The 26,236-nt window shown below is 67.7% G+C and overlaps 2 protein-coding genes across 3 annotated transcripts in view; one reads left to right on the top strand and one right to left on the bottom strand.

The window, feature by feature from the left end:
- The window catches only part of MOB2 (MOB kinase activator 2), a 47,063-nt gene extending 33,599 nt beyond the window's left edge, over positions 1-13,464 (top strand). The window contains exons 2-5 of the mRNA XM_069470435.1: positions 4,351-4,511; positions 4,755-4,848; positions 12,551-12,675; positions 13,118-13,464. Coding sequence (XP_069326536.1) covers positions 4,351-4,511; positions 4,755-4,848; positions 12,551-12,675; positions 13,118-13,398 — 661 coding nt within the window. The 3' untranslated portion in view covers positions 13,399-13,464. The remainder of the gene's footprint in view (positions 1-4,350; positions 4,512-4,754; positions 4,849-12,550; positions 12,676-13,117) is intronic.
- Positions 13,465-22,317: 8,853 nt separating this feature from the next.
- The window catches only part of BRSK2 (BR serine/threonine kinase 2), a 44,688-nt gene continuing 40,769 nt past the window's right edge, over positions 22,318-26,236 (bottom strand). For both annotated transcript variants that reach the window (XM_069471910.1, XM_069471911.1), the window contains 4 exons: positions 23,978-24,101; positions 22,819-22,999; positions 22,661-22,750; positions 22,318-22,448 (listed from right to left, as the gene is read on the bottom strand). In XM_069471910.1, coding sequence (XP_069328011.1) covers positions 22,363-22,448; positions 22,661-22,750; positions 22,819-22,999; positions 23,978-24,101 — 481 coding nt within the window. In that variant the 3' untranslated portion in view covers positions 22,318-22,362. The remainder of the gene's footprint in view (positions 22,449-22,660; positions 22,751-22,818; positions 23,000-23,977; positions 24,102-26,236) is intronic.

Below are 26,236 nucleotides of genomic sequence, written 5' to 3'. Positions count from 1 at the left end.
AGTGCACACGTGTGTACAGGTGGCGTGTGGCAGTCCCTGGGGGGGCTGTGGTTAGAGCCTGGGCTCCTGCGTGGGGCGGAGATGGCGCTTGGGCTGGCTGGTGGGAGTCAGGGGCCCTGCCGCAGCCCCCCAGAACGTTCTCCTTTTGGAGTCAGACCAGAGTCCCTTCAGTGTGGGAACCTGCGTTGCCTCTCGTCTCAGGGGGTCCCAACTCTTGAAAGGAAAGTGAGAAGCTCGCTCTTCTCTGATACTGTCCTCACGCGTCACAGCACCTGGCAGGGCTGCTGCTGAGGGTTTGCGGGAGAGTCTGGAGAGGTGGCCGGGGGGTTCTGGGACGTGTGCGTCTCTGTGCCTCCGACCGTCCCCGGCACCTCTGGCTCCGTGTGGCTGTCGGTGGCGCCGTTGCTGTGTGTTTCGCGGGTGGGCTTATCATGCGCAGTGGGGACCGGAGAGCCAACCTGTGGCCTTTCGGCAGGTCCTGCTGGAGGGAAGGTGGGGGTTCTGGAAAGGTGTGGCGAGCTGGCGTGCCCGTCGGCTCAAATGAGGAGTGACGGCCGACACGGGCGGCGTGTAGAGGACTGTGCAGGCGTGTGCGTGTGCACGCATGAGGCCCAGTGCTGGAGCCAGCTCCGTGGCCGGTGAGGAGGCTGGAGGGACTTGCTGAGACTTCCGGGCCGAGCCCCGTGGGGAGGCAGAGGTGGCGGCTCAGCGCCCTGGTGACCAGGAGGGTCTCATGGGAAGGTCACGAGTCAGCTGGGCGCGGCCTACCTCCCGGGGAGAGCTGTGCCCGGCGGCGTGCCTGAGCATGGCAGCACGTGGGTGACCCGGCAGCCAGCGGTGCGCCGAGGTGTGTCCAGGGCTTCCTCACGCTGTCCTGGTCTCTGCCTTCCAAGTGGGTCCCTGTGCAGGGGACGGTGGCTGGAGAAGCTCTGTCTGGGGGTGCTGGCCCGCCTGGGGGGTGGGCAGTCAAACCCTCCCACGGGCCCCTCCGCAGCTTCCAGCAGCCGAAGCCACGGGGGTCTTCCTGCCGCTCAGCCTGTGAGGCCCGTGGTGGAAGCAGGCAGGACCTGGTGGGAACGCCGGCCAGGCGGGGCTCTTGACGCGCGTCTAGGCTCCTCCTCGACCGCTGCCGGAGACACGGTGACACGGCGCCGCACAGCCGGTGTGACGGGGGCGGGAGTTGAGAGCTGCTCTCGCCCCAGGTTGCCTGGTGCTGGGTAACAGGGTGGAGCCTCAGGGCATTTGGGGGCCGGTGGTCGCCGGGGGCTCTGCCTGGCGGGTCTTGGAGACGGAGCCACCGGGAGCCTTGACTGCAGGGTCTGGGCAGGCGACCAGCACAGACAGCTGCCACCTCCCGGCCGCTCTCCTGGAGGTCCAGGCTGTGCACACCGCCCTTCGCTCGTTTCCACCCACCCACCCCCGGGGAGGTGGGTTTCGGAGCAGCCTTGGGCCTGCCCGACCCCCCAACGTTGCCCGGGAGCGGGAAGCGGCAGGCAGTGGTTTGGGAAGTTACCGTCTGTTCACTTTTTCTTCTCAAGACCCCGCGCCCTCTGAGGGGAGCCTCCCGCATGTCCTCGTCCTCGGGTCCCTGGTGGCAGCTCCTCGACCTGCTCCTCCTACCTCCCACAAGTGTCTCCCGGCCCCGCCCTGTGCCCTTTCCGGAAGGCGGGCAGGCGCAGCACGGGACCCCCAGGGCCAGCCAGACTGTAAGGAGACAGGGGTGGTCCCAGGGCCAGCACCTCGGGGGGCCGGCCTCAGAATGGGGCGTGCAGCCCCTCTTTCCACGCCCACTGGGCACAGCCGACCCTGCGCTGTGCTCTGGGGACCACGAGCCCCTGCCCGGCACCCCCTGCCCAGCACGCAAGGGAGGGACCCCCGGCACCCCCTGCCCGGAGCATCTCCCTTCCCGTGGGCCGTGGGGCGGGGCTGGCCAAGGTTTTGTTGCTGGTGCTGGTGGAATTGGGTGCCTGTCATGTGGGCCTGTGGCGCTGGGTTGGGTTGTCCTCGGCTGTCAGGTGGACAAGGAGCAGAGGGGACTCAGAGCATCTTCCCCAGCTCGCTCTGCCTGTGGGCTGGGGGTACCCCTGTGGGAGGACCCCTGTCTGTGTTCCCCGGGAGCACGTTGCCCCGACCCCTCCCGGGCCGGTCCACTGCCTGCCCCGCCGCGCACGTTTCTCAGGGAGGCCGGGGCGCAGCATCTTGGGGTGCTAGGTCACGGGGTGCCACTGGCGAGAATGGGGAGTACGATGTTCGGATGATCTTCGAGGGCCAGGGGAGCTTGCCAGGCCTGGCGTAAGACACGCGTGTCAGCACAGGCGCCCCGCTGGTGCCCACGAGGGGTGTGCGACTCCCATGGCGGCCCAGGTGCCAGGAGCAGGGCAGGAAGAGAGGTGAGGCTGGCTGGGCGTGTGGAGACAGCGGGAAGGTGATTCCGGGGGGCCAGCGCCTCTCGCGTGGCTGGTGCGTGGTGGGGGGGCCCAGCCTCAGAGCCCCCCTGCTGGATGGGGAGGGCACGTGGGCTGTGCATAGGCGGGCACTGTGCTCTTCTGTGGGCGTTGCAGCAGCCCTGCGGGTGGCCCAGGCCTGGCACCCACCCCCTGGCCCTCAGGTGCAGCCTCCGTGCCGCCCACGGCCTGGCCCTGCCCCCAGGCCCCCTCCACGGCCGAGGTCTGGGCCTTCAGTGCCTGTGGGGTCCCAGCCGGCAGGGGAGGCCAGGGCGATTCCCCAGGGCGATTCCCCAGGGCGATTCCCCAGGGTGCCCAGGCCAGGACGAGGCCTGCGCTGCCATCGCTCCCTCACAGCCTGTGCTCCTGGGGAGGCGGCTCCGACTCTGTCCTCCCGCCGGGCGAGGTTGAGAGTGACGCAGGTCTCAGGCGGGGGCTGGGCTGGGCTGGAGCTGGCGGGCAGCGAGGGAGTGGGCAGCGCCCGTGTCCTGCTGCCTCTGGGCTGGGCCCCGTCTCCCGCCCCCGGGAGTGGAAGGAGACGGTCCCGCGAGGCCTGGGCTGGCAGGGGGGCATCCCCAAGTGTGCGGGGCCTGGGGCCTGTTGTTCTAGAAGGGCAGGCGCAGACAGGCGGAAGGGAAGGGGCCGAGGTCCAGGTGTTGAGTGGCGGCTGCTGGCTGCCTCCTGACCCCGAGGCCTCCAGGCTCTGCCCGGCCTGGTGCTGAGAACAGAGGTGGAACAAGGGGCTCATGTCGCGCTTGGGCAGGGACAGGCTGGGGCAAGGGCAGGACCCTGTGCACAGCGCAGCCTCCCTGAGCGGCCCTGGCGGGAAACTGGGAATGCGGCGATGACAGCTGGCTGCAGGGGCACTAGTGATCGACCGTGTGACTGCTGCCTGGAGCTCACCAGGTGACAGCTCTGGAACCGGAGCAGGGAGCCTGCCTGGCAGCCCGGGCCCTACCCCAGCCACCCTGCAGAGCTGGCGTGGCCCCCCCGGAGCCGAGCCCGGCGTGTGGCTGGCGTGGGCGGGACGAGGTGTGCATAGGGCTCAGGGTGGGGGCTGGGAGAGCCTGCCCTGCAGGGCACACCCAGGGCACGGCCCAGCAGGGGCTAGGGCTGCGGACAGAGCTCTGTGCCATGCCCCGTGTGTGGCGGGGACCCAAGTGCCCACAGCGAGTGGCGCATCCGCACCCCAGGCCTCGTGCCGGGTGCCCCAGGCTGGGTGGGCCCTGCCCCGTCCCTGCCCGGCTCTGGCTGCTCCCGGCGCTGCCCCGGAGGCCAAGCGCACGTTGCCTTTTAAGGCGATGATCTGCGGTGAGAAGCTGGGAGGAAATGTTTCCCTGGCGTTCAGGGAGCATTTTGCCTTCCTTTCTCTTAAATAAACCACACACAACTCTTCAAAATAGAAGAAAGGAAAGAAACAAGCACAGGGTCTGGCTGCTGCGAAGACCTTTTACCCCCATGCCCTCAGCGTGGCCCCCCAGGGCTGGGGGGGGACAGGGACCACAGAGCTCCAGGCCAGGCCCCCTCCTGGCCTCCCCGCCCGCGTCCTTCTCAGGCCAGCCAGGAGGGCAGGTGCGCAGCGTGCCCTGGGTGAGGCCTGCGCTGTTTTCCCAGGGGGAGCCCTAGGGACGGGGGCTGGGCCAGGGCCCCCGTTGCTCCCTCCCCAGCCTCGCTGGCTTGGAGAAGGCCGGCTGGGGGGGGGCGGCCCTCGGTACAGACAGGCTGTGGCATCCAGGGAAGGCGCCATTCAGGGCGGCTCTCGCCGGGGACTCCCTAGGGGCAGAGCCTCGGCCTTGGTGCCTGTCGGGCTGGGCTGGGCCCCCTCTGCATCCGCATCTGCTGTGGGTGGTCTGGGTCTGGCCAGGCCTGTGGTGACCATGCTGTCTCTCCCCTTCGCTCTCGGCAGGAAGTCGAAGGCGAAGCCCAACGGCAAGAAGCCGGTGGTGGAGGAGAAGAAGATGTACCTGGAGCCGGAGCACACCAAGTCCAGGATCACCGACTTCGAGTTCAAGGAGCTGGTGGTGCTGCCCCGGGAGATCGACCTCAACGAGTGGCTGGCCAGCAACAGTGCGTGGGGCCGGGGACACGGGGGGACGCAGGGGCGCAGCGCACAGGCCCTCCCCCTCCCCACGGGACCCGTCTTGGGGGACCCCCAGAGCTGGTGCCCAGAAGCGCTGCCGGCCGTCCGGGGCCCAGGACAGACTGCAGCTCCCACCCGAGCCCCTGTGCTCTGGTGGGAAGTAGGGGGGACGGGTGGCCCAGCCTGGTGGCCTTCACAGCTGTCCTCTCTTTTCCTGTCTTCCCTTCCAGCAACGACGTTCTTCCACCACATCAACCTGCAGTACAGCACAATCTCCGAGTTCTGCACGGGAGAGACGTGCCAGACGATGGCTGTGTGCAACACGTGAGTGGCCACCTGGCGACGGCCGGGTCCCCTGGGGAGACTCGGACGTGCTGTGCGGCTCCTGTCCTTCCACGCCCTCCTCACCCGGAGACCCTGAGAAGTCTTGGGACGGGCTTTGCTCCGCAGTGTCCTGGCCCCGAGGGGCGATGGCCTGGCCACACGGGTCCCCCCTGGGGCACAGGAGGAGCCGGGAGCTGGGGGGCTGAGGGGCTGTGTCTTAGGGGCAGGGCGTTTCCATAGGGAAGGCTCAAGTTTGGTTTCCGGGTTTCCGGGGAGTACGGGGCCCGTGCGGCAGAAAGTGCTTCTCCGCTGGCCCCGTGAGACCTCTGGGTGGCCGAGGGGTGGCCGAGGGCTGGGCTCAGCAGGCCACCAGCTCCCGTCTCCACCCGCTCGCTGTGTGGAGCCTGGAATGCCTTCTCCGGGGCCCCCGGCAGGCCGGAGCTGCTGGCTTTCTTCTGGAGGTGCACGTTTGCTCCCTGAGCACGCGGTGTCTGTGCCTGGCCTGCCGCCCGCTCTGTGCTGGGGACGGAAGTGACCGTGGGCTGCAGGCGGGGGCTGACTGCTGGGGCTCAGCTGGGGTGGGTGCGGCCACAGGGGGTGGCGGTTCCTTCCTGACGTCCCTGGGTTGTCAGGACGCTGCAGGCGAGGGACAGCTCCGCGCTTGTGACTGCACCCCTGTGGGTGCCGGCCCGGGGGTCCTGCAGACACGGCCTTCCAGGGCCTGGCACAGGGAGGGGTGGCCCCAGACAGCTGGGCTGGGCTCAGGAGGACGCACCGGGCCTCCGCACAGGCAGGTGGAGCTGTGCCCTCGGCTTCAGCCCTGTGAGGCTCCCTGGTGTGGCCCAGCTGGTTCTGGGTGACGTGGGGGCAGGTGCGGACGACAGCGGCTCTCCACGCTCAGCTCCCCCAGGAAGGTCAGGGGTCACCAGGCACAGCCCAGGGAGGATGGAGACGAGGACGGCGTGCGTGGGCGCGGGGGCAGGCGTGGCCGGGGGCGGGAGCGTCCTCTGTGGAGCGGACGGGGACACGGGTCCCCGGCCCATGGGGACACTCGCCGGCCAGGCACGGGGGTGGGGCTGCGCTGTCCCAGCCGCTCTGCCCGGTGCTGCCGTGTGTCCACAGAAGGGTCTCGTGAGAGCGGGGCCTGGCGTTCGGCAGACCTGCGTCTGGACGTTGGCTCTGCCACGTGTCACTTGGAGAGCGAGGGCCACCTCCCCGCGGCTGCCGAGTCTTCTCTGGCACCTGCCTCGCGGGGTGGCTGCGGATGTCTGAGAGCTGACGCCCCCTGGGAGTCGTCTGAGATCAAGGGTTAGAAGCTCACTCAGACTGGCTTAAGAGGACGGGGCTTCTCCGAGGACCTCAGAGCCACTCGCTGTCCCCAGACCAGCAGGTCTGCCTGGCACGTTGCCACCGGCAAGGCTGACGCTGGAGTCCGGGGAGAGCAGCGGGGGCGGGGCCAGACAGACGCAGCAGTCGTGGTGCAGGACCCCCCACACCCTGTGTCAGACTGACCTGAGGACACGCGTGTGCAGGGCCCGGACACCGCACGGCTGAGCACCAGGCGAAGGAGACACCTCCACAGCGAGGACGATGCTCGGCCTTCACAGACGCCGGCTCAGTGGCCACGGCTCTCGCTGGGCATCTGGGAGCCGGACGGAAGCTGCGTGTGTGTGAAGTGCTGAAAGAAAGGATTGGTCACCCCAGAATCCTGTGTCCCACAAACATGTCCCTCGGGAATGAAGGTGAGCCTGCAGCCAGCAGACCTACTCCGCGATTGCTCACCGGAGATGTGGCCCCCAGGACAAAGGGGGGGCCACAGAAACGGACTGGGGTCCGCTGTCCTTGTGCGTGGCTGAAGTCACGTGTGACGGGTGCCAGCAGCCGCGAGGGCCCTGTCCGAGGGCGTGCGGGGGCGGTGGAGGCCGCAGGACAGCGGGGTGTCTGCGTGCAGCCCAGTGCGCCCCGGGCCTCTCGGCACGCGTGCTAGTTCAGTGTGTGCTCACGGGCCTCTGAGCAGCCGCTGAGAAAGGAGTGTGAAGAGATACTCAGAATCGTAAGAGACACAGGGACACTGAATGTTTCAGTAGCCCGCAGGAAAGAGGCCAAGGTACGAGGAACGGAGACCAGGAAACGGGTGGCAGCCCTGGGTGCGGAGAGACCGCACGCGTGAGCCGCACAGACACGCCGCGTGGGAGACAGTTGGTGAGAGTGACTTCAGCAGGAGCCGGTTGCGTGGCACCCGTGGGAGGCTCGGTCTGTCTTCCGGCTGCCGCAGAACTGCCGTGGCCTGGGCGGCTCGCAGGCCACGGGCTTTTGTTTCCCGCAGCTCTGGAGGCTGCGCAGCCAGACCCAGCATCTGGCCTGGGCCACAGACAGCGTCTTCTCACCGGGTCCTCGCAGGTGGGAGGGGCCAGGGCCTCTCTGGGTGCTGATCCCGTGTGTGAGGCTCCGCCCCTGACCGCATCCCCTCTGCAAGGCCCCGCCTCCTTACACCGTCGCCTTGGGAGCGAGCGAGCGAGGCTTCAACGCAGCCGTCTGGGGGACACAGTCGTCCCTCGTAAGGCGTCACTTTAAGTGCAGTGGCACAGGCGGGTCACAGTGAGGTGGAGGACGGTAGCCCCAGGAAACACTGCCCGAGGTGGGGGTTGTACCAGAGGAGCCAGGAGAGCGACCAGCAGTGAAAGGGTCACGTGTTTGGGTGGGGTGGGTGCAGCAAGAGGGAATGCCGACCCCACGCGTGTGCGCCGAGCAGCAGAGCTTTCAGCACAGAGCGACCCACAGAGCCGCAACGGGGGAGTCCACGGCAGCTGGAGTTTGCCGTGCCCGCCAGCGATGCCCGGACCCCAGGAGTCAGAACGGCAGCAGGGCACACAGCTGCCGCTGCCTCCCCCAGCTGCATCCCGGCCTGCACGGCGGACACCCGGCCTTCCACGCTCGCAAGGAATATCCCCAAATAGGCAACACCTGCTCACGGAGCCCTTAAACTTGAGAGAATCGACATCGCACGGAGCTGCACCGGCAGTCGGTGACAGGTAGCAGGAACGTTTCAAACACCGGAAAATTAACACACTTCTGAAGAATCCGTGGATCGGAGAGGAAGTCTCAAGGGAAATTAGGAACTGTTTTAAACTTCGTGAATGAAAACGCAGCACCTCGGAAGCTGTGGGTGCGGCGACAGCAGTGCCGAGGGGGATTTGTAGGATGTGATGATCATTTTAGAAGAACATCTCAGCTCAGTCATCCAAGCTTCAATCATAAGGGACTAGAAAAAGAGCAAAATAAACCCAAATCAGGCAGAAGGAAGGAAATAACAACGTAAGAGCAGCGATCATCAAAATCGATTCCTGGAAACAGTAGGGGAGATCGAGGAAACCAACATATGATCACTTGAAAAGATCAACAAGTGACAACCCTTTGTTGTCGTCAGCTGCAGAGAGAAGAGGCGGATTGTCGGTCGAGGGGAGAACACTAAACCCAGCGGGCGGCGGACGGATGATGGAGAAGCGTCGCAGAAAGCCCTCAGAGCACGGAAATTCTGCAGCTTAGGTTAAACGGACCAGTTCCCTGGAAAACAGTCTCGAAACTCACCCAGGACAGGCAGCGCGACAGGGAAGAGAGGGGAATAAGCTGCGTCCACAGTGGAAGGAGGCGTCTCTCCTCATCTTCCGTTTCGGTTGCCCGAGGTCAACCATGGTCTGGAAAAACTAAATGGAAAGTCTCAGAAACAATCCGTGTGTTTCGGCGTGCACGCCGTTCTGAGTTGTGTGGTGAGGCCTGTCGGCTCCGTCCCGCCAGGGCGTGCGTCCTCCCGGCCCCTTCCCAGCCCCTGGGCGTCGGCCTTGCCGTGGGCGGCCGTGCCTGTGGTCACACCACCCCCTGGACTCGCCACGGCCCGAGCGCACGGGGTGGCGCTGGCAACCGGGGGACCCTGAAGAGCAGCCGTCAAGCGCTTCCTTCAAATGAAAAGGTGAAAGTTCTCAAAAAGGAAAGAAAAAGAATTGTGTGCTGAGGTTGCCTAGATGTACAGTAAGAACGACCCTCCTCATCGCAAGCCTGTGAAGAGGGAGAAAGGAATTCGTACAGGTTTTGGTGTCGCACCTCAGACGGCAGAAATCACAGCGCAGTGCACGGAAGTGCCTGGTTAGGGGGAAGCGGCATTGCGTTTGTGGCTGGGAGGCGCGAGGAGGCACGTTCCGGTTGGCGGCAGCGCGCCGAGCCAGAAACCGCCGCGCCTGTGCTCGGACTTCAGCCGAGGGGCCCGAGGGGGTGAGGCCCGCGAGCGGCCAGCAGCTGTCCCGTCCCGTCCCGTCCTGGTGTCCCTCTCTGCTCCTCCTCCCTGTGCCCTGTGAGCCGTGTCATAGGTCTGTCTGTTCAGGGAAACTCGCAGTGTGCGGGGCTCGCTGCTCTCTGGTTTTGGGCACCCACGGAAGACTCGCGACGTGCCCCCCGTGGATAAGGGGGGACTGCTGTGTCCCCGTTTGCTCACGATTGTGAATACCTCAAGGATTCTAGCGAAAATAAGAATAATCAGTAAATTTAGCAAGTTTAAGTGATCAATCATAGTGCTGTATACTAGCAATGTATAATTGGAAACTGAAATTACTTTTAAAAATGCCATTTACAGTAATTCCCCAGACAACGAGATGCTCAGGTATAGACTTAGAACAATCACAAGATCTGTGCCCTGGAAACTGCAGAATGCTGGGGTGGGAAGTGGGAGATCCAGGTACGGAGAGACGTGTGTGGTCGTCAGCGGGACCCTCAACATGCTGAAAACGTGAATTCCCCCGGGTTGAGGCATCGATGTAATGCAATCCCAGTCAAAATCCCAGCAGTTTTTGAGAATATAGACCAGCTAAGTCTAAAGTTTAAAAAGGGCAAAGTAACTAGAATGGCTACAACAATTTCAAAAACAGAGTAAAGTTGGAGGAATGCCACAATTTTAAGAGTCACTGTAAAACCACAATAATTAAGATAGTTGGTGCTGGCGAAGGCGTGACGTGTGGGTCGGTGGCACGAAGCAGAGTCCAGGAAGGCCACCAAGCGTGGCCCTCTGAGTGTGGACACGCACACCACAGAAGCAGTTCAGCGGGGAAAGGGTGGTCTGTTCCCAAGTGCAGCCAGGACCCCGGTCATCTGTGTGCACACTGAGGACAGCTGTGACCGCACCTGGCACCTCTCGCGGAAGGTGTGGGACGCTCACGCTCAGAGGACTCGGCGTCAGGCCCGGCGCTTGGGCCCCGCAGCAGAGGTGCCGTCCACTGACGGAAGAGAGTCCAGACGGTGGACTTCGTCCCCGCCTAGAACTTCTCTGGGAAGGACGAGGAAACACAGGCTGCGAGGGAAAGTATCTGCAAGTCACAGGCCCCACGGACGGGCATCCGGAGTGCGTGAGGAGCTCTCGGGACCCGTCACTGAGAGACCAGACAGCCCCGCTCAGCGTGGGCAGAGGACGCGGGCAGTTCCCAGAGAGGTCGCTGCGTGAGTGCGTGAGGATGCCCCGCCGCTGCCGTCCCCGCCCCGCTCCGTCCCAGTCGCTCCCATCACCGCCTGAGCTCCCCCCGCCGCCGCCGCCTCGTGGAAAAACCGTCTTCCGTGAAACCGGTCCCTGGTGCCAAAAAGGTTGGGGGCCGCTGCTCTGCAGTCCGCGTGAGGTGCGCGAGCAGGTACAGCGCACCTGTTGGAAGCCGGGTGTGGCGAGGCAGTGGGGAGGGGCAGGTGGCTCAGCCTGCGGCTGCTCAGGGACCCTGGGATCCCTCCTGCGTGTCTGCCCTGGAGAGGCGGAAACTTGCGCCACACAGCACCGCGAGCCGCGGTCCCTCGACACGGGCTCTCAGCAGTGAAAGCCGTGGACCCCGACACGCCCCGCAGCGTGGCCGGATCCCAGGGCCCTGACGCTGAGGGAGAGGGGAACCGTGTGACTTCACGTGGAGTCCGTTCTTGACGACGCCCCGTGTGCCAGGAGCAGCTGGCGCGACCGAGGGCCACGCGAGTTACCCTGTGCTGACCGTGGCCGTGGTGGGACCAGTCCGTGCCCGTCTCGCCGTGGTCCACACAGCGCGGGAGCAGAGGCGTGTAGTGACGCTGTTGATGATTCAAACAGGAACACGAAAGCGGGAAGGAATGCGGAGTCTTCTGTGTGTCGGCGCGAGGGACGGCCCACGCTGTGCCTTCGCTGCTGTTCTTTTAAAACTCTCTGATGAAGGGGACGTTCAAGTTCCTTTTCTTTTTCCTTGGATAGAGTTGCCCCAGGCACAGCGCAGTGGTGACATCACCGCTCACTGCAGCCTCGAACTCCTGGGCTCAGCGATCCTCCCGCCTCGGCCTCCCAGAGTGCTGGGGTCACGGGCGTGAGCCACCGCGCCCGGCCAGCTGGTTTTCTCTCTGGGACTTACATTGTGGAAAAGTGTTTCGGTTTTTAACCCCAGCTGTTGCTCCTGACACGTCACACACCTGGGGCTTCTGGGGACCCACAGGGCAGCTGGCGAGGGAAGGTGCGTCGGTGCCACATGCGGGTCCCGTGGGGCAGATGCCACGAGGGTCTGACACGGCCCAGCACCCTGGGAAGGCCCCTCCCGGGCCCGCAGCCCTGGGCAGGTGTTGGCGGAGGCCGGGCGGTGTCCCTCCCCTCGTCCCTGCCCTCACGGCTTCTGTCCCTCCCCTCGTCCCTGCCCCCACGGCTTCTGTCCCTCTCCTCGTCCCTGCCCCCACGGCTTCTGTCCCTCTCCTCGTCCCTGCCCCCACGGCTTCTGTCCCTCCCCTCGTCCCTGCCCCCACGGCTTCTGTCCCTCCCCTCGTCCCTGCCCCCACGGCTTCTGTCCCTCTCCTCGTCCCTGCCCCCACGGCTTCTGTCCCTCTCCTCGTCCCTGCCCCCACGGCTTCTGTCCCTCCCCTCGTCCCTGCCCCCACGGCTTCTGTCCCTCCCCTCGTCCCTGCCCCCACGGCGCCTGTGCTTTCCCCACCTGGCGCCCTCAGCCCCTGCAGGCACACTCCACGCACCTGGTTTGTATCCTGGGGGTGGGGGCACCGGCCTGGTTGTTTCTCTTGGCGAAGTGGGCTGCCGAGGTGGGGGCTGCGCTGTGCACCGGCGTCCAGGGCTGGGGGTGCCCCCGCCACTGTGCGTCTCCCTGGCCCCGGTGACTCCCTGGCCCCAGGGTGCGTGGCTGAGGGGCCTGCGGGCTGAAGCAGAGTGGCGAGCCCGGAGCTCCCTGTGCCGGCCGGTGGGCGATGCGGGGTCCCTGTGGAGGGAGGCCCCGGGCGTGCTGGGGAACCTCTGAAGATCCCAGCGCCCTCCTGTGTCCACGGCCCGCCAGGCCGGCCAGCAGGAAGGGGCCGCTGTCCTGCTGCCAGGCCTGAGGGGAGGCGGGGCCCGAGTCCTGCTGCAAGGGTGGCCACCTGGCCGTGCCGGCCCCCGGGGCGTCTCCCTGCGGCGCAGGGTGAACTCCAGAACCCGGGCGTGGTGCTCAGAACCAGTCTCGGGGACCCATGCTGGCCAGCAGCCCTGCCCAGGGCCTGGTGAGGAGGGCGAAGGGGGCACGGGCAGGGGAGGTCCCTGGGGGGCCGGGCGCTGCGTTGCTGGCAGGTCCCGGGTGCAAATACTCCCCACAGCTCGCCGAGAGCCACCTGGGGGGTGCGGGATCAGCCCACCTGGGGGGGTTGGGGTCGGCCCACCCGGGGCTGGCGCTGACCGCCCGTCCCACAGGCAGTACCACTGGTACGACGAGCGGGGCAAGAAGGTCAAGTGCACGGCCCCCCAGTACGTCGACTTCGTCATGAGCTCCGTGCAGAAGCTGGTGACCGACGAGGACGTGTTCCCCACCAAGTACGGTGCGTCCTCCAGCGCGCTGCGGGCCGGTCATCCCGGGTGGCGGGAGAGCACGCGGGACCCTCTGGCGGGGGAACCAGCCTGGGCCCAGGGCCGCCCCCCACACTCTGCGCCCCTCCCGGCCCCACAGCAGCCCACCGTGCGGGACGGCAGCCGGCCAGCAGGTGGCGCCCGTGCACCCCAGGCCGCCGCCGCCTCCCTGCCCTAGGGAGCCCTGCTGTCAGGGGGGACATGGGGTCCCGGGGCCCGGCCACAGGCCCCTGGCTGTGGGGGTGGCCAGGGCGTGTGCCGAGCACCTGGCCCTCGGGCAGCCGCAGCCCCCGGCGGCCGGGCCCAGGGCTGGGGGGCAGAGGCCCTGGGGGCGGGCGGCAGGTGCGGGCTCCAGGCCCAGCCTGGTGTGGGGTGGGCGGCGTCTGCAGGCCTGTGACACTGCTGTCCCCACAGGCAGAGAATTCCCCAGCTCCTTCGAGTCCCTGGTGAAGAAGATCTGCAAGTACTTGTTCCACGTGCTGGGCCACATCTACTGGTCCCACTTCAAGGAGACGCTGGCCCTGGAGCTGCACGGACACTTGAACACGCTGTACGCACACTTCATCCTCTTCGCCAGGGAGTTCGGCCTGCTCGACCCCAAGGAGACCGCCGTGCTGGACGACCTCACCGAGGTGCTGTGCGGGGGCGGGGCCGGCGGGGGCCCAGGGGCACAGAACCACGTGAAGGAGAGGTGAGCCCCCGACACGGTGCACATATGCAGAGACGATTGCGTGTTCTCTCCGTGCGTCGGCGTGTGTGCGCACACGTGCCTGGGCACGCTCGCCGGCGAGGTCGAGAGGGGCCGGCGGCGCTGGGCGAGGGCTGCGGGCCGCGGGGGCCGTGCCGTGCTGCGCGGCTTCCCTGTTGGGTGGGCGGGTGCCGGCTGTGAGAGGAGCCCTGGGTCCACCCGTCCACTCAACAGGCGCCCTCCAGACTGACGTTCCGAGTTTTCCTCTGTGGGGTTTTCCTTCCCCTGGTCTTCCCGGCGGCCCTGCCCTCCCGGGCGCTGTGCCGGTCGGAAGAGCCCCGGGGAGGTGGGTGTGCTCGGGGGGCTTGCTTTGCAGACTCGGCTTCTGCGCTGCTGTGCGGTGGGGCTGCTCCTGCAGGGACCCCTCGGGCCTCGCCCTCCTCCCGGCCCGCCAGGGTCTGCTGTTGGTGGCTCAGCCGCGGGAGGCCTGGGCCGGCCCGCGAGGCTGCGCCCGCTCCTGTCGCCCCTTCCTGCCGCCACCTCCCGCAGTCAGCAGGCGGGTCTGGGATGGGGCTCGAGGAGACGCAGCTGTCAGCAGAAAGCCGCTTATTTTAGTTCATCTGTTCACTCGTAATAAAAAGAATTCTCTCAGGTCAGAGCCTTGTGTGCGTCCTCTGCGTCTCAGCCGCCCCCTGACGCTGAGGGCCTGAGGTCGGGGGGCCTGGCTGCTCCCCCAGGCAGGCGGCAGGACCCTGGGACGTGGCTGGAGTCGTCCGGGGCCCCTCAGAAGGGCTCTCGGCCAGGCAGCGTGGCCGGTGAGGGCCTGGGGGCACTTTGGGGAGGAAATGGGGGGCCTGGCTGAGTCCCTGGAGCTTGTCCGGGACTGTAGTCGGCTGAGAAGAGGGAGGGGCTCTGGTGAGGGCGAGGCCTGGCGCTGTGCCCGTGACCGGGGGTGGCCTCTGCTGCTGGGTCTCGGTGCCCTCCTGGCCCTCCTGTGGCCCCTTCACCATCCCCAGCCCCTGGGCCAGCTGGGGTCGGGGCCCCTGCTCTGCGTGTCTCTGCCTCCCGCTCCCTAGGACGGCCCAGTGCACCCTGGGGTCTTTGTGGCCTGGCCCTGCCGCCCCTGACCAGGGTCCGCGCTGTCGCTTTGACCCTGGGCTGCACCTGGAACCCGTCCCTGGACACACAGGGACACCTTTCTAGGACTTGGCCACAGGGCTGGGCAGGGGAGCCGAGGGCACCGAGGGGACGGGGACCTCTGGGGGAGGCAGCAGGGCCAGGTGGAGGTGAGTGCGCAGCCTGGGGCCACCATCCTCTCTGGCCAGGGCTGTGTGGGGAGTCGGACACAGCCTGGGCCTGCGTGTTGGGGACGTGGCCCGGCTGCCCAGCGGAGGCCGGGGGAGGGCGGGGGCGGGGTGCAGCGGGGAGCAGCCGGGCTTGGCGGCTGGTGTGGGGCTGGCGGTGCCAGGAGGACACTGGGGTTTCCAGCTGACTGCTGGACGGGGCCGGGCAAAGCGCGAGGGGCGACACGTCCCCACGTGGGGCCCTGGACGTCCTGGGGGGGCGTCCAGGACACGTTCGGTCACACCGTCCCCACGCTCAGGAAGAAGCTGCGGGGTCCCCGGGGCAGAGCCCTGGTCGTGGAGCCCGTGGACGTCCTGGGCGTGAGCGGGTGGGCCGGCCGCGGTGTGAGGGTGAGAGGGCAGCGCCGTGTGCCCTCTGCGGCCAGACCCGGGTGTCTGGGGAAGCCGTCCTGCCTCAGTGTCTCCGCCTGTGCAGGGCGGCTGGGGCAGCCCTGGGTTCTGCCTGCAGCGAAGCCCCAGTGACGGCGACGAGGGCTTAGCTGGGGGATGGACCCAGGGCTGAGTCGCAGCCCTGTCCCTGGGGCCTCTGCCCGCCCAGTTTCGCCGTTTCTCTTCTGTCAGGCAGAGCAGGGCTACCCGGAGGTGTCCCGGCCCTACTCCCTGGAACATGGGGACAGGTGGCCCTCTGCAGCCGGGGGAATGAGGAGACCTGGCACGAGGAGCCGAGCTGGGCTTACTGGGGTGGCTGGTGTCGCGAGGTCCCCACATGTGGGCGAGGGGCTCCTCGGCGAGAACATCGGAGGCTGCAGGTCAGGCGACGCAGGCAGCTTCCAGGGGCCTGAACAGGAAGGAGACGGATCCTCCCTGAGCTTCCGGAAGGAACCGCCCTGCGGACTGTAAACCGTGTTTGGCCTGGGGAGACCCACGTTGGATTCCTGACTTCCGGAACTGTGAGGTAACAGCTCGTCTTGTCTCCGGCCGGGGTGTGGTGACCGCAGCGCAGACGTGGTCCGGGGGAGGCGCTGCCGACACAGACTGGGCACGGGGACGTGGCCTTGGGACCGGGCAGGGGCAGAGGCTGGGAGGAGCGTGGCTGTCGGCGCGGGCTCAGGAGGGGGCCCGCTGGCCGAGGGCAGACGCAGAGTTGCGGACGGTTAGTGGCGAGGGCCCTTCGGGTGCCTCAGGCCACCAGAGACGGGCGCGGGCGGCCTTGTGACGCGGTGGCAGGACGTGTGGCTAGGTTCTGTGCTCGCGCTCCGTGTGGAGAGCAGGAGCTGTGGGCCACCAGCCGGGCTCCACCCGGGGGGCTCCGAGCAGGGCTGAAGCCACGGCCTGGTCTCTGCTCACACACGCAGCAGCGCGGGGAGGGGAGAGCGGTGTGGCAGAGCGAAGCTAGCGCTGATGATTGGGGACGTCCGCGTCCAATCCCTGGGGCCTGCCCCTGTGTCACCGTCCAGCAAAGCAGCCACAGCTGCGGGGGACTCCGGGCCACTACCCAGCTGGCTTGGAGGCGAGGAGGTTATCCAGGCCTGTGTCATCATACGTCCTTAAATGGGGACCAGGGAGAACCAGGGCTCTGTCCGTGTCCTGGCTCGGGGTGGACGAGGGCCGCGAGCCCAGGGCCGAGGGCACCTCTGGGAGCCGCAAAGGGCAGGGAAGGGGGCTCTCCCCAGAGCCCCCAGGGGGAACAGCCTCGCCGACACCTTAGCTTTAGGCCAGTGAGACCTGCCTAGTTTTGACTCCAGAACCGTAAGGTAAGAAGTTTGTGTTTGAAGCTGCCGAGTTGGTGCGAGCTGGTGTCGGAGGGGCAGAGCCGCAGGTCGAGGGCCTCCCGTCTGGCCAGCAGTGGGCACGGGCCTGCTGAATTGTGGCAGCCACGTTTGGCCCTGAACCTCGTTTTTTAAGCTAAAATTGGTGAAGTCGGCAGCGCAGTGATTGGAGCAGAGCCTCACCCCTGGGCCTCTTCCTCTGGGCACCGTCCCTGGAGGGCCCTGGCGGGGCAGAGGGGACGACCTCAGTTGCCCTCAGACCTTTCACGTCCGGGGCTTTACGCCCGAGTTGGTGGGAGCTGCTGCCCTGCAGAGCCTCGTGCCCACAGCTGCCCTCGTGGACGCCTCAACTCCAGGGCAGCGGTTCTGCCCCAGGGGTGACTCTGCCCCCACGGGGCACACGGCAGTGTTTGGCGACATTTCTGGTTGTCTCGCAGGCCTGGGGGACAGCCACTGGCGTCAGGTGGGCAGAGACACCTGCAGCTCACAGGGGCCCCTCCCGGAAAGCCACTCAGCCCCGGGTGTCAGTGCCGGGGGGACGGTGCTGGTGTAGACGCAGCCGGTGTGGTCAGGCCCTGCCAGCAGCTACAGGGCCACCTGCGCCAGTGTCCACACACGGGGCAGGGAGCGTGTATGAGGTTGGGGGCGGCCCCGGGGCCTCTGCCTGTCCTCAAGGCCGGGTGGACACCCAGGCGCTGCCCTTGGAACGTGGGGCTGGGAGCTCCGAGGCTCTGGGGGCTGGACCCACCCTTCGCAATGCAGCCCAGGGGGGCGTCCTGGGGCCCCTGGCCTGGCCGCCCTCTGTGCTGGGCATGTGGGGACTGTTCCCCTCTCTGGGCCCCGGGCTCCAGGGCTGGGTCATGGTGCCCCCCCAGCCAGACTCCTACCAAGCAGCAGGTGGGAAAGGGGTCCGTTCTGCAGAGGCCCAGGCACGGGGGTGACCCGCGCCAGTCTGATGAGGTGAGGACGGTGCTGCTGCCCAGCCCCTGCCCTAAATAAGATCCGGACACATGGGAAGTGATGGTGGCCCCGGCTGTGTGGCCCCCGCACAGGGCTCTGTCCTGCCCAGCTGGGCAGCGGCAGCACCTGGCCGAGCCCAGGGGCCCCGTCGGGGACAGGCCTGTCACAGGCTGCCCAGACCCCTGCCCCTGCCTGCCCGGAGGAAGACCTGGCGTCGGTGTCTTTACGGAAGGAATTTATTGTTCCGGAACTGAAGTTGCTCACAGTTATTGACAGGGGTACACTAGGTGGGGCTTGTCCATTTCCGTGACGTCTGCGTGAGTCCGCGTGTTGAAGTACAAAAGAGGAAGGCTAGCGCGAGGTATTGCTGTCGGTCTCCTCTGTCTCGCGGACGCGCCCCTGCCCGCTGGGACTGTGTGGCTTTTGCTGTTACAGGTGTTTAATTTTGTCTTACGTGTAGAAATCCCAGCCTGGGGTGGAGGCTTAATGTTAACAGAAGCGTTAAAATCTATACACGGGGATACCCAAAGCGAAGGACGGGCCACAGCGAAGACATGCACCGACCCCGCCGCCTGCGCCACCCGCCGGCTGCACCAGGGCGCTCGTGGCCAGCGGGGGAGGGGGCGCGGGTGGGAGTGGAGGGGCCTGCCGGGCGGGCAGAGGGCGGCGGCCACGGCCCCACCCCGCTGTGTACAGGAACACGCCCCGTCACGCTGCCCACTCTGCCTGTTGTTGTTTTTTTTTTTTCAACTTTTTTCCATTTTAATACAAAAAGCCCCACGGTGCAGCTGCCGTCCTGTGTGGGCCAGCTCCGGGCCCCCAGCCCTTCACTCACGGGCACAAGCCCCAGCCTGGGCCTGGACGGGCCGGGGCGGAGCCGCCCCCCTGCCCGCGCCGGCACAACCGGAGCTGCGGCCACACGGTCACCAAGCAGCCGGACGGAGCTGCCGCCCGTTCTGTAAATATAGATCTGTGCGTGGAGAGATGCCGAGAGCGGGAACCGACACACCAAGGCCCTGCCCAGCAGCCCCCCACACCCCTTTCCAAAAACAACCGAGAAAAAAAGTTTATAAAAATATCTTGCAGGAATTCTTTAAAGTTTACAGTAGCTGCTGGCGCCTTGTCCGCGGCTGCCCCTGCGCCCCTCCCTGCCGGAGACACAGGGCGGGGCCGCCCCTCCCTGAACAGAGAAGTGCGGAGACTCGGCAAATTCACACAGCGGACGAGCGGCACTGCCCCGGCCCAGCCGCGTCTCAGTCTCCATGGGACGTCGCGCCCAGGCGCCCCCGGCCCCAGGTGAGGTGCAGGACTGGATGCAGGGGGCGGCGAGGCTGCAGGTGGGGGCCGGGGGGCTGGGCGTCCAGTGCGGGGTCGGGGGCGCCAGGCGGGGCTGTTCCTGCTGCTTCGCCCGGGGCCCTGCCCTGGAGGCCGCCCAGGGTCTGGACGGGCCGGAGGCGAGGCGGCCTCCCTGCGGAGCCGGGGCCTCTCCCGGCCAGGCGGCCGAGGACGGCGGTGGGCGGGGCCTCGCCCGGCAGCAGCGACAGCAGGAGCAGGGAGGGCGGGTCCGCGCAGCTGCCTTCGTTCAGCCAGTGTCCGGCGCAGGGCACAGAGGACGGCCTCGTGGAGGTGACATGTTAGCTTTTCGGGATAATTCCTGGTATCAAGAGTGGAAACAAGTGACGCTGTCAGAGACAGGCAGAGACAGAGACCGCGAGAGAGAAAGAGCGAGCGCGAGGCCCAGCCCGCAGGCCGCGGCCCGCCGGGCCCTTCCTCTCCTCCCTGGCTCCGAACCCGGTCCAGAGGGGGCGCGGGCGGCGCTGTCAGTGCTGTGCTGGGGGAGGGGCTAGTGTGTCTAAGGCTGCTCGTGGCGGGCGGCGGGCGGCCCCATCTTGGCCATGTCCTTGCCCGCCGGGTACTCGGCGTCCCCTCCAGGGCCAGGGCCAGCGGCCGCGGAGTCACCGAGTGGGCCGTGGGCGCTCCGCTTGGCGGGCGAGCTGGGGGCCTGGGCCGCCTGCCCGTTCTTCTCGTCTGAAAAAAGTTGTTTAATTACGTCAAAGAAGTTACTCAATGGGCTGCCTGGGTACACAGAACAGAGACAAAAAAAGAGAAAAAGAAAGGAAAGAGGAAGGGAGGGAAGGAGAGAGAAAGAACAAACACACAAATGAACGAAGGGGCCTTAACAGAGAAAGGAAAACCCAACGAGATGAGGGCAGAGGGGCGCGGAGCAGGCACAGGCGGGCGGCAAGCGGGGCAGGTGGCTGGCGGGGGCCCTGCGTGCCAGGGGCCGTGAGGCCGGACGCTCGGGGCTCTGTGCCTCAGCTGCCGTCCAGAGCCCAGAGCGCCTTGGAGAACCGAGGCTCGGGCCGGTGGGGAGACCCCTTCTCCCTCTCTGGGCCTGGCCCTGAGGCCTTGGGCCGCCCCCGCCCCCCCTCTTCCTGGCCATGAAGGCTGGCTGAGCCCGGCCTGGAGGTGGCAGCGTAAGTGCCAGGCTTGCCAGGAGCCCTGAGGCTGAGCAGCACCCTGGGGGCAGCTGCTGGTGCCGTGTGCAGCCTGCCCTGGGGTGGGGAGGCTGGAGCCAGCACCCCACGGAAGACGCGGGAGAGGAGGGTGAGCCTGCCGCAGCCCCCCGGGCCTGGAGCCGGCCCCTGGCCACGTGGATGGAGTTCAGCAGCAGCGGACAAACGGATGGACAGATGAGTGGACAGGTGTGGAGGGTCTGGGGGGGCAGGCAGCCGGAGTCGGGTCGCTAGTCCCAGAGGCAGGAGGAATGGGCAGAAACGGGGCGACTACCCCTTCTGGGGTGCTGTGCACACTGCCCAGGTGGGCCGACGGGCACCTCAGCTCCACTTCCTAACCCTGACCCCCACGTGAGCCCAGAGCCGCAGGCCCTTCGTTTGGGACCAGGCATGGCCGGGAGGGGCGCGTGGGCGCCCCGACCCCTGCAGGGGCCACAGGGCTGGAGTCCACCCTGACCCAGGCCAGAGCTTGCGGGCGCGACCCTGGCTGGCCTGTGGGGAGCGCTGGGGCCAGGGAGCCCAGGCTGCGGGGCGTTGGCGTCCACACCAGGCTTGGCACGGCCTGGGCGGGGGCAGTGGCCAGAGCCCGCGAGCGGGGGGCGTGGCGGGCGGAGGTGCGGGTGAGCGGGGAGTCTTACCACATTTGGAAAGCCGCCCCGTCATCATTTCCATACAGTTAGTGGTGTCTGGAGCACAGAACGGAGAGAGGGGAGAGAGTGAAAAGGGGGCCCCTCAACCAGGCTGGACGGCTGCCCCGGCTGCGGCAGGCCCAGAGGAGGGGGCAGAGCCCTGTGGATAGCAGGGGGTCCCCGGCAGCCAGAGCCAGAGCCTGGATGTGGTAGTTGCCTGGGTCTGCCACCCTCCCACCTGCCCTGGCCGCCTGCACCCTCACTCTGCCACTCGGCACTAGGCTGGTGGCTTCCAGGCCATCCCAGGCTCATCTGGGCACCCTGTCTTGGCCCTCTCCCATTCTCTGCTGGACCTGGGGACCCCAGTGCTGGCAGGAGCCCAGGGCTGGGTGGTGGGGGGCCCTGGGGTGGGGGCTGTTCCCCCAAGGCCCTCACATGCCCTCCCAGCCTGCTCTTAGCCTGCTCACTGGGGCCTCAGCGTCCCCTTGCTGAACCAACTGGGGTCTCTACCATGTGGCCACCGGGTCCCTTGGAGGATGGGCAGTGCCTGAGGGCCCCTTCCTGCAGGGACTCGGAGCTGAGCTCGCCAGACAGCGTCCCCCGTGGGAGGGAGGGCACAGGGAGTCCATGGGAGTCAGCAGTGGGACAGGCTGGGGTCCCAGGCTGGGCTCCCCACGTCCAGGGGGAGACAGATGAGGCCCAGAGTAGGCACCCAGGAGTCGGGCGCAGGGCTGCAGCAGGTCCCGCAGGTGGGCACGGCCACCTCCCTCACGGTGGAGCTGGGCCGGGCACGCCCATGTGCTGATGGACAGAGCTACCTCCTGTGGCCCAGGCCCGGGCTGGAGCCCACCACCCGGCCAGGGGCACAGAGAGACTGTGGTGCCCAGGTCTTTGTCTCTCCTGTGTTCCCTGGCCTCAGTTTCCCTCCCTAAGATGGAGGTCTTACTGCTCAAGAGCTCAAGGAGCCAGAGGCTGCCACACGCTGACAGTGCAGCCCCCGGGGTAGGACAAGGCCCACGTGCCCGCTGCCCGGGAACCTGCCCTGCTCCCTGTCCACCGAGCCAGCCCCCTGGGGCCTGGGCAGGGCCAAGGCTGTTGGGAGCTCAGCCTCCTCCCGCCAAGGGGGGATGAGTGTTTTGGGGGTTTGTCCCCAGGTGATGGGATGAGAGTGGGATGAGGATGGTGGAGGGGGTTGGGTGGGGCCGGCTCCGGCACCCAGGACCCCACAGAAGCACAGGTGGTGATGCTGACAGGCCACCCAGCTCTGGAGAAGACAGGCTGGGCAAAGGCTCCACTGAGGGCCAGGTCCATCCACAAGGTCAGGGTCAGCGTGACCCGCATCACCCTGGCGCCGCACCGCCATTGGGACGCGCACCCTGGCTAACAGCTTGCACCCCCCCCCCGCCATGCGTGGGCCCAGGGGCGCAGGGGGCCCCCCCCTGCCTGACGCTGGGTGCCGCAGACCCTCAGGCTCCGGGGCCCTCGGGGCTCTAGGCCCAGGCAGTCCCTTCCCCGCCGTAGCTGGGCCTCAGGCCCGTCCGCCTGTGCGAGGCTGGGCTCCGGGCAGTCAAGACTGCAGGGGGCTGGGGGGCTACAGCACAGCGGGCAGCCCGTGGCCGCAGTGAGGTGCCGTTGGGGGGGTGCCCCAGGTGGCAGGGCCTGTGCAGGCTGCCCGTGTCCAGCAGGTGGGCTGGCTGCCTGGGGCGCACGGGCCTGGCCTGGGCCCGCCCTTCTCAGGACCTGCCCCAGCCCTCCCCGCCCCGGCGGCAGGCCGGACACCTTACCTGCCAGCGTCAGAGGCTACTCTCGTAGCTGGTGGCCACCTTCTGGCCCTTAAGCCCAGCACCCCAGCTTAGTCCTGGCGCTGGCGGGGGAGGTTCTACAGTGGACAAGAGGTGCCTTTCAGTGCGGGGCGGCTGGCCCTACGTCCCTGGGGGCAGAGGCGGGCCAGGCCCGCCGGGCGGGGGCCCTGCTCCCTGAGCGGTGCAGCCACAGCTCGGGCGGGGGGTCCTGCCGCAGGGCCGGGACTGCGCCCGCGTCGTCACGCCTCCCGTCCGCACGGCCATCGCACTGGACGAGCGGAGCCCTCACCTGCCAGGTGCTGGGCCGCCGGCTGGTCGTGTGTGCTCAGCAGCTGGGCCTGGATGGTCTCCACCACCCTCTTGAAGCGACGGCTCGGGCCTGGGGGAGACAGACGGTTACGCCCCAGGCAGGGCTGGGCCCGAGGCCACCCCCCGGCCGCCGCTCACCTGAGAGGAGGGTGAAGGTGACAGAGTAGATGCCGTTCTCCTTCTGGGCCTCCCCACCCTCGGTGTAGGTGATGTCCACCTGGAACTTGACGGGCTTCTGGAACACGGCGGGGCCTCCCGTCGCCTTGTACTCGGCCCGGAAGCTCGTCTGGGAGATGACACTGTGGCCCAGGCTGGGGATCTGCGGAGGGCGGCGGCGGAGTGAGCGCGGCGAGCGTGTCCCGCCTGCCAAAGCCCCCGCCCAGGACGAGTGGAGCTGCCAGGCTGGGGGTCTCCCACGCCGACGGCACGCGAGGAGGGCAGGACCGAGGGGAGCCCGCGGGGCGTCCTCAGAGCACAGAGACGGGGGGAGGGCGAGGGCGAGGTGACCCTGCACCCGAGGTCAGGGCAGGCACCAAGGTGGGAGAGACGCGAGGGGCCGGGGTCCCCGCCTGCCTGCCGCGTGTGGGGACGGCGCCCTCCCGCCCAGGCACACGCAGGAGCCGGGGCTGCCTGCGGATCCACAGTGCGGACGGAGCACCAGCCGCGGGGCCGCTGCAGAGAGCAGAGCCGGGGTCCCCAGTACACGGGCTGCCAGGGCCCAGGGTGGCAGGGGTCAGCCTGAGGTCAGCCTTGGCGACCCGGAGCAGCGCTGGGGGGAACGTGGGTGGAGGGCTGGGCGTGGGCCGGGGGCCAAGGATGCCGGGGTACCCCAGGGGACCCCAAAGGACCAGTGTCCAGTGGGGCGAGGCCAGCCCTGTGCTAGAGAAGCTGCCACGGGGGTCGTGGGCGGCTCTTGCTCAGTGCGCAGCAGCCTGTCCCCCGCGGGGCCCGTCCTGGGGCAGCGTGACTCCCCCGGCCGGGTGCCAGCACGTGGCAGCCTGTACAGGGTCCCCACGGGACTCAGGGGCTCACATCCCTTCTGCTCCTCAGAACCCGATATCCCAGCAAAGCCAGACGAAGCCCACCCGGGACGTGGACGGCCACAGGCTCCACAGGCAGGGCGAGGCCAGGCAGCTTGGTGGCAAAGACGGGACAAGGAGACAGACCCGGGGCCCGGGGTGGCCACCCAGGGGCAGCAGGCCCCGCCCGGGCCCCTGGGGTCACAGCCGGGCCCCTGGGGTCACAGCCGTGCGTTTGCTGTTGCCCCCCAGGGCTGCATGGCGGCCGCGGGACTCACCGACAGGAAGGCGTGCACAATGTCAGCCTTGATGGAGCTCAGCGGCTTGTCCTTGATGACCACGAAGATCTGCTCCTCCTTCTCCAGGTTGATGAAGTTGCCGAACCAGGACTTCTTGGCCAGCCTGGGCGGGGGACCAAGGCTGCTGTGAGCAGGTGTGGTGCCCGACCCACACGCCTGCTGCCCCTGACCCGGGACACAAACACCTTAGCCCTACCCCAAATCCCCCAACCCTGCCCTAAATGCCCAAACTTACCCTAACCCAACCATCTGAACCCCACCCCAAACACCTTAGCCCTAACGCAGACACCGCAAACGCCCCGCCCCTACCCCAAAAGCCTTAACCATAACTCAGACACTCTAAACTTAATGCCCTGACTCAAACCCAAACGCTCTAACTCAGATCCCCTCACCCTGGTAGCAGCCCCAGCCCCACCCCAAACGCCTGAGGCCTAACACACACCCCAAATGCCCTAACCCAAACCCGAACGCCCTAGTGTTGCTTCTCTAACCAGGCCCCAGGGCCCTGACCAGGCCCCAGAGCTGGAAGCCCAGCTGCAAGGGGCGGGGTGGGTGCCCCTGCCCTGCCCGGCTTCTCTGCCCAAGGGGCTGAGGCCTGCAGCGTCCGGCAGAGGGGCCGCAGCCTGGTGCGGGGGACGCCGGGGGGCCGCACCCAGGCACGGACGCGCACAGAGAAGTGCTGCGTGCCCCTCCCCCTCTGAGGAGCAGCCTCAGCTGCCTGGGGCCGCGCTCCTGTCCTGGGACAGGTGGCTGCGTGGCTGCCCGTGTCCCTGTTGCTCCGGCCTGGCACGGCCACTCCTCACTCTAGAACAGAGGTGGCTCCCAGACCCCCAGGGCTGTGGGGGAAGGGCCTGCCCAGCCTGGCCGTGGCCTCGTGGCCCTTGGCTCCCAGGGGCCGTCTGCCGGCAGGGCCGGGGCAGGGCTGCCCACCCGGCTGCGGGACGCGCCTGGCCGTGGCGTTCCTTCCAGCGCGGCCGGCACCCAGCGGCAGGCAGGCGCTGGCACACGCGGCCTCCGAGCCATCCCGGCCCCACCTGTGCCTCACTCACGCCGTGAGCCCTCTTTCCAGCCAGCGCCCGTCCCTGCGTCTGGGGACGCCGGCGTCCTGGAGGCCCGTGTGGCCCCTCCCAAGTGGACGAGACCTGCGACTCTCTTCCCGTCAGGACAACCTGGGACTGTGAGGGACACAGGCCACCCTGCTGGCAGCTGCCCACTGGCGTGACGTGGAGGCCTCTGCCCAGCAGCCTGCGAGGACCCGAATGCCACCCACAGCCACGGGAGCTCGGAAGTGGGTCCAGTCCAGCCTCGAGGTGCACAGCCCAGCGGCGCGCTGACTACAGTCTCGTGCGACCCCAAGGCAGGACCCAGGAGAGCCGCAGAAGCTGCAAGGTGGCGAGTGCGTGTCACTCAAGCTGCTGAGCTCTGGACGGTGTGTCACGTGGCAACAGCTGACAGATACAGCTGGGCAGGCCTTCCACTGCCTCCCTTGCAGCTACAGCACGGACATGTGACCTAGGCTCCACCAATCAATGCTCCCACGCAGACTGGGGGCCAGGGCTGGTGCTCGGCTGTCTTTGCCTTCGTGACGTCCCTCCGCGCTCCGGCCGGCACCTGCCGCGGTCTTGCCTGGGGCCCAGGAGGTGTTCGAGGAACCTTTGCTGACGGCTCGCAGGGCGGCCAGGCCGTTCTGCACGCTCCTCCCTCGACGAGGACGAGGAAAACCCATAGAAACCGGACTCTGTTCTTTGGGGCCTGGTGGTGCGGCGTCCGGCAGAGACAGTCCAGCGTCGGAGAGGCCAGGGCAGGCATGGGGCGGGGGGGGGGCCTGTGCCGTCGACCCGAGTCCCTGGCGGGGCCGCAGCACCCGTGCGCACGTTGCTGCAGGTGGTCGTGGACCGGCAGGGCAGGGGGCCGCGTCCCGTCAGCCGCAGGCCTCACGAGAACAAGGCCGAGGGTCCCGGAGAAGAAAGAATCTTCAGGACTGTGACGTGGCCCTACCTGAGCCCCAGCCTGCAGTCCGGGCTTGCGGGGACATTGGCCCACAAGCCGCCGCCTCACGCACGGCCCGTTCCTGAGGACACACGCCGAAGGCAGGGGCACACGCCGGACGCAGGGGCTGCCAGCAGGTGGGGGCCGGGCCCTGGCGGCCGCGTCCTCCGCACGGAGGGGCTGTGGCAGGTGAACGGTGTTGGACCCTCAGGCAGGGCCGAGCCCCAGAGCATGTCGGGGGGCGGGAGG

The sequence above is a fragment of the Eulemur rufifrons genome, chromosome 6 (genome assembly GCF_041146395.1).
Source record: "Eulemur rufifrons isolate Redbay chromosome 6, OSU_ERuf_1, whole genome shotgun sequence".
In the NCBI taxonomy this organism is placed as follows: domain Eukaryota; kingdom Metazoa; phylum Chordata; class Mammalia; order Primates; family Lemuridae; genus Eulemur; species Eulemur rufifrons.
This window is presented reverse-complemented; position numbering and strand designations above follow the sequence as displayed.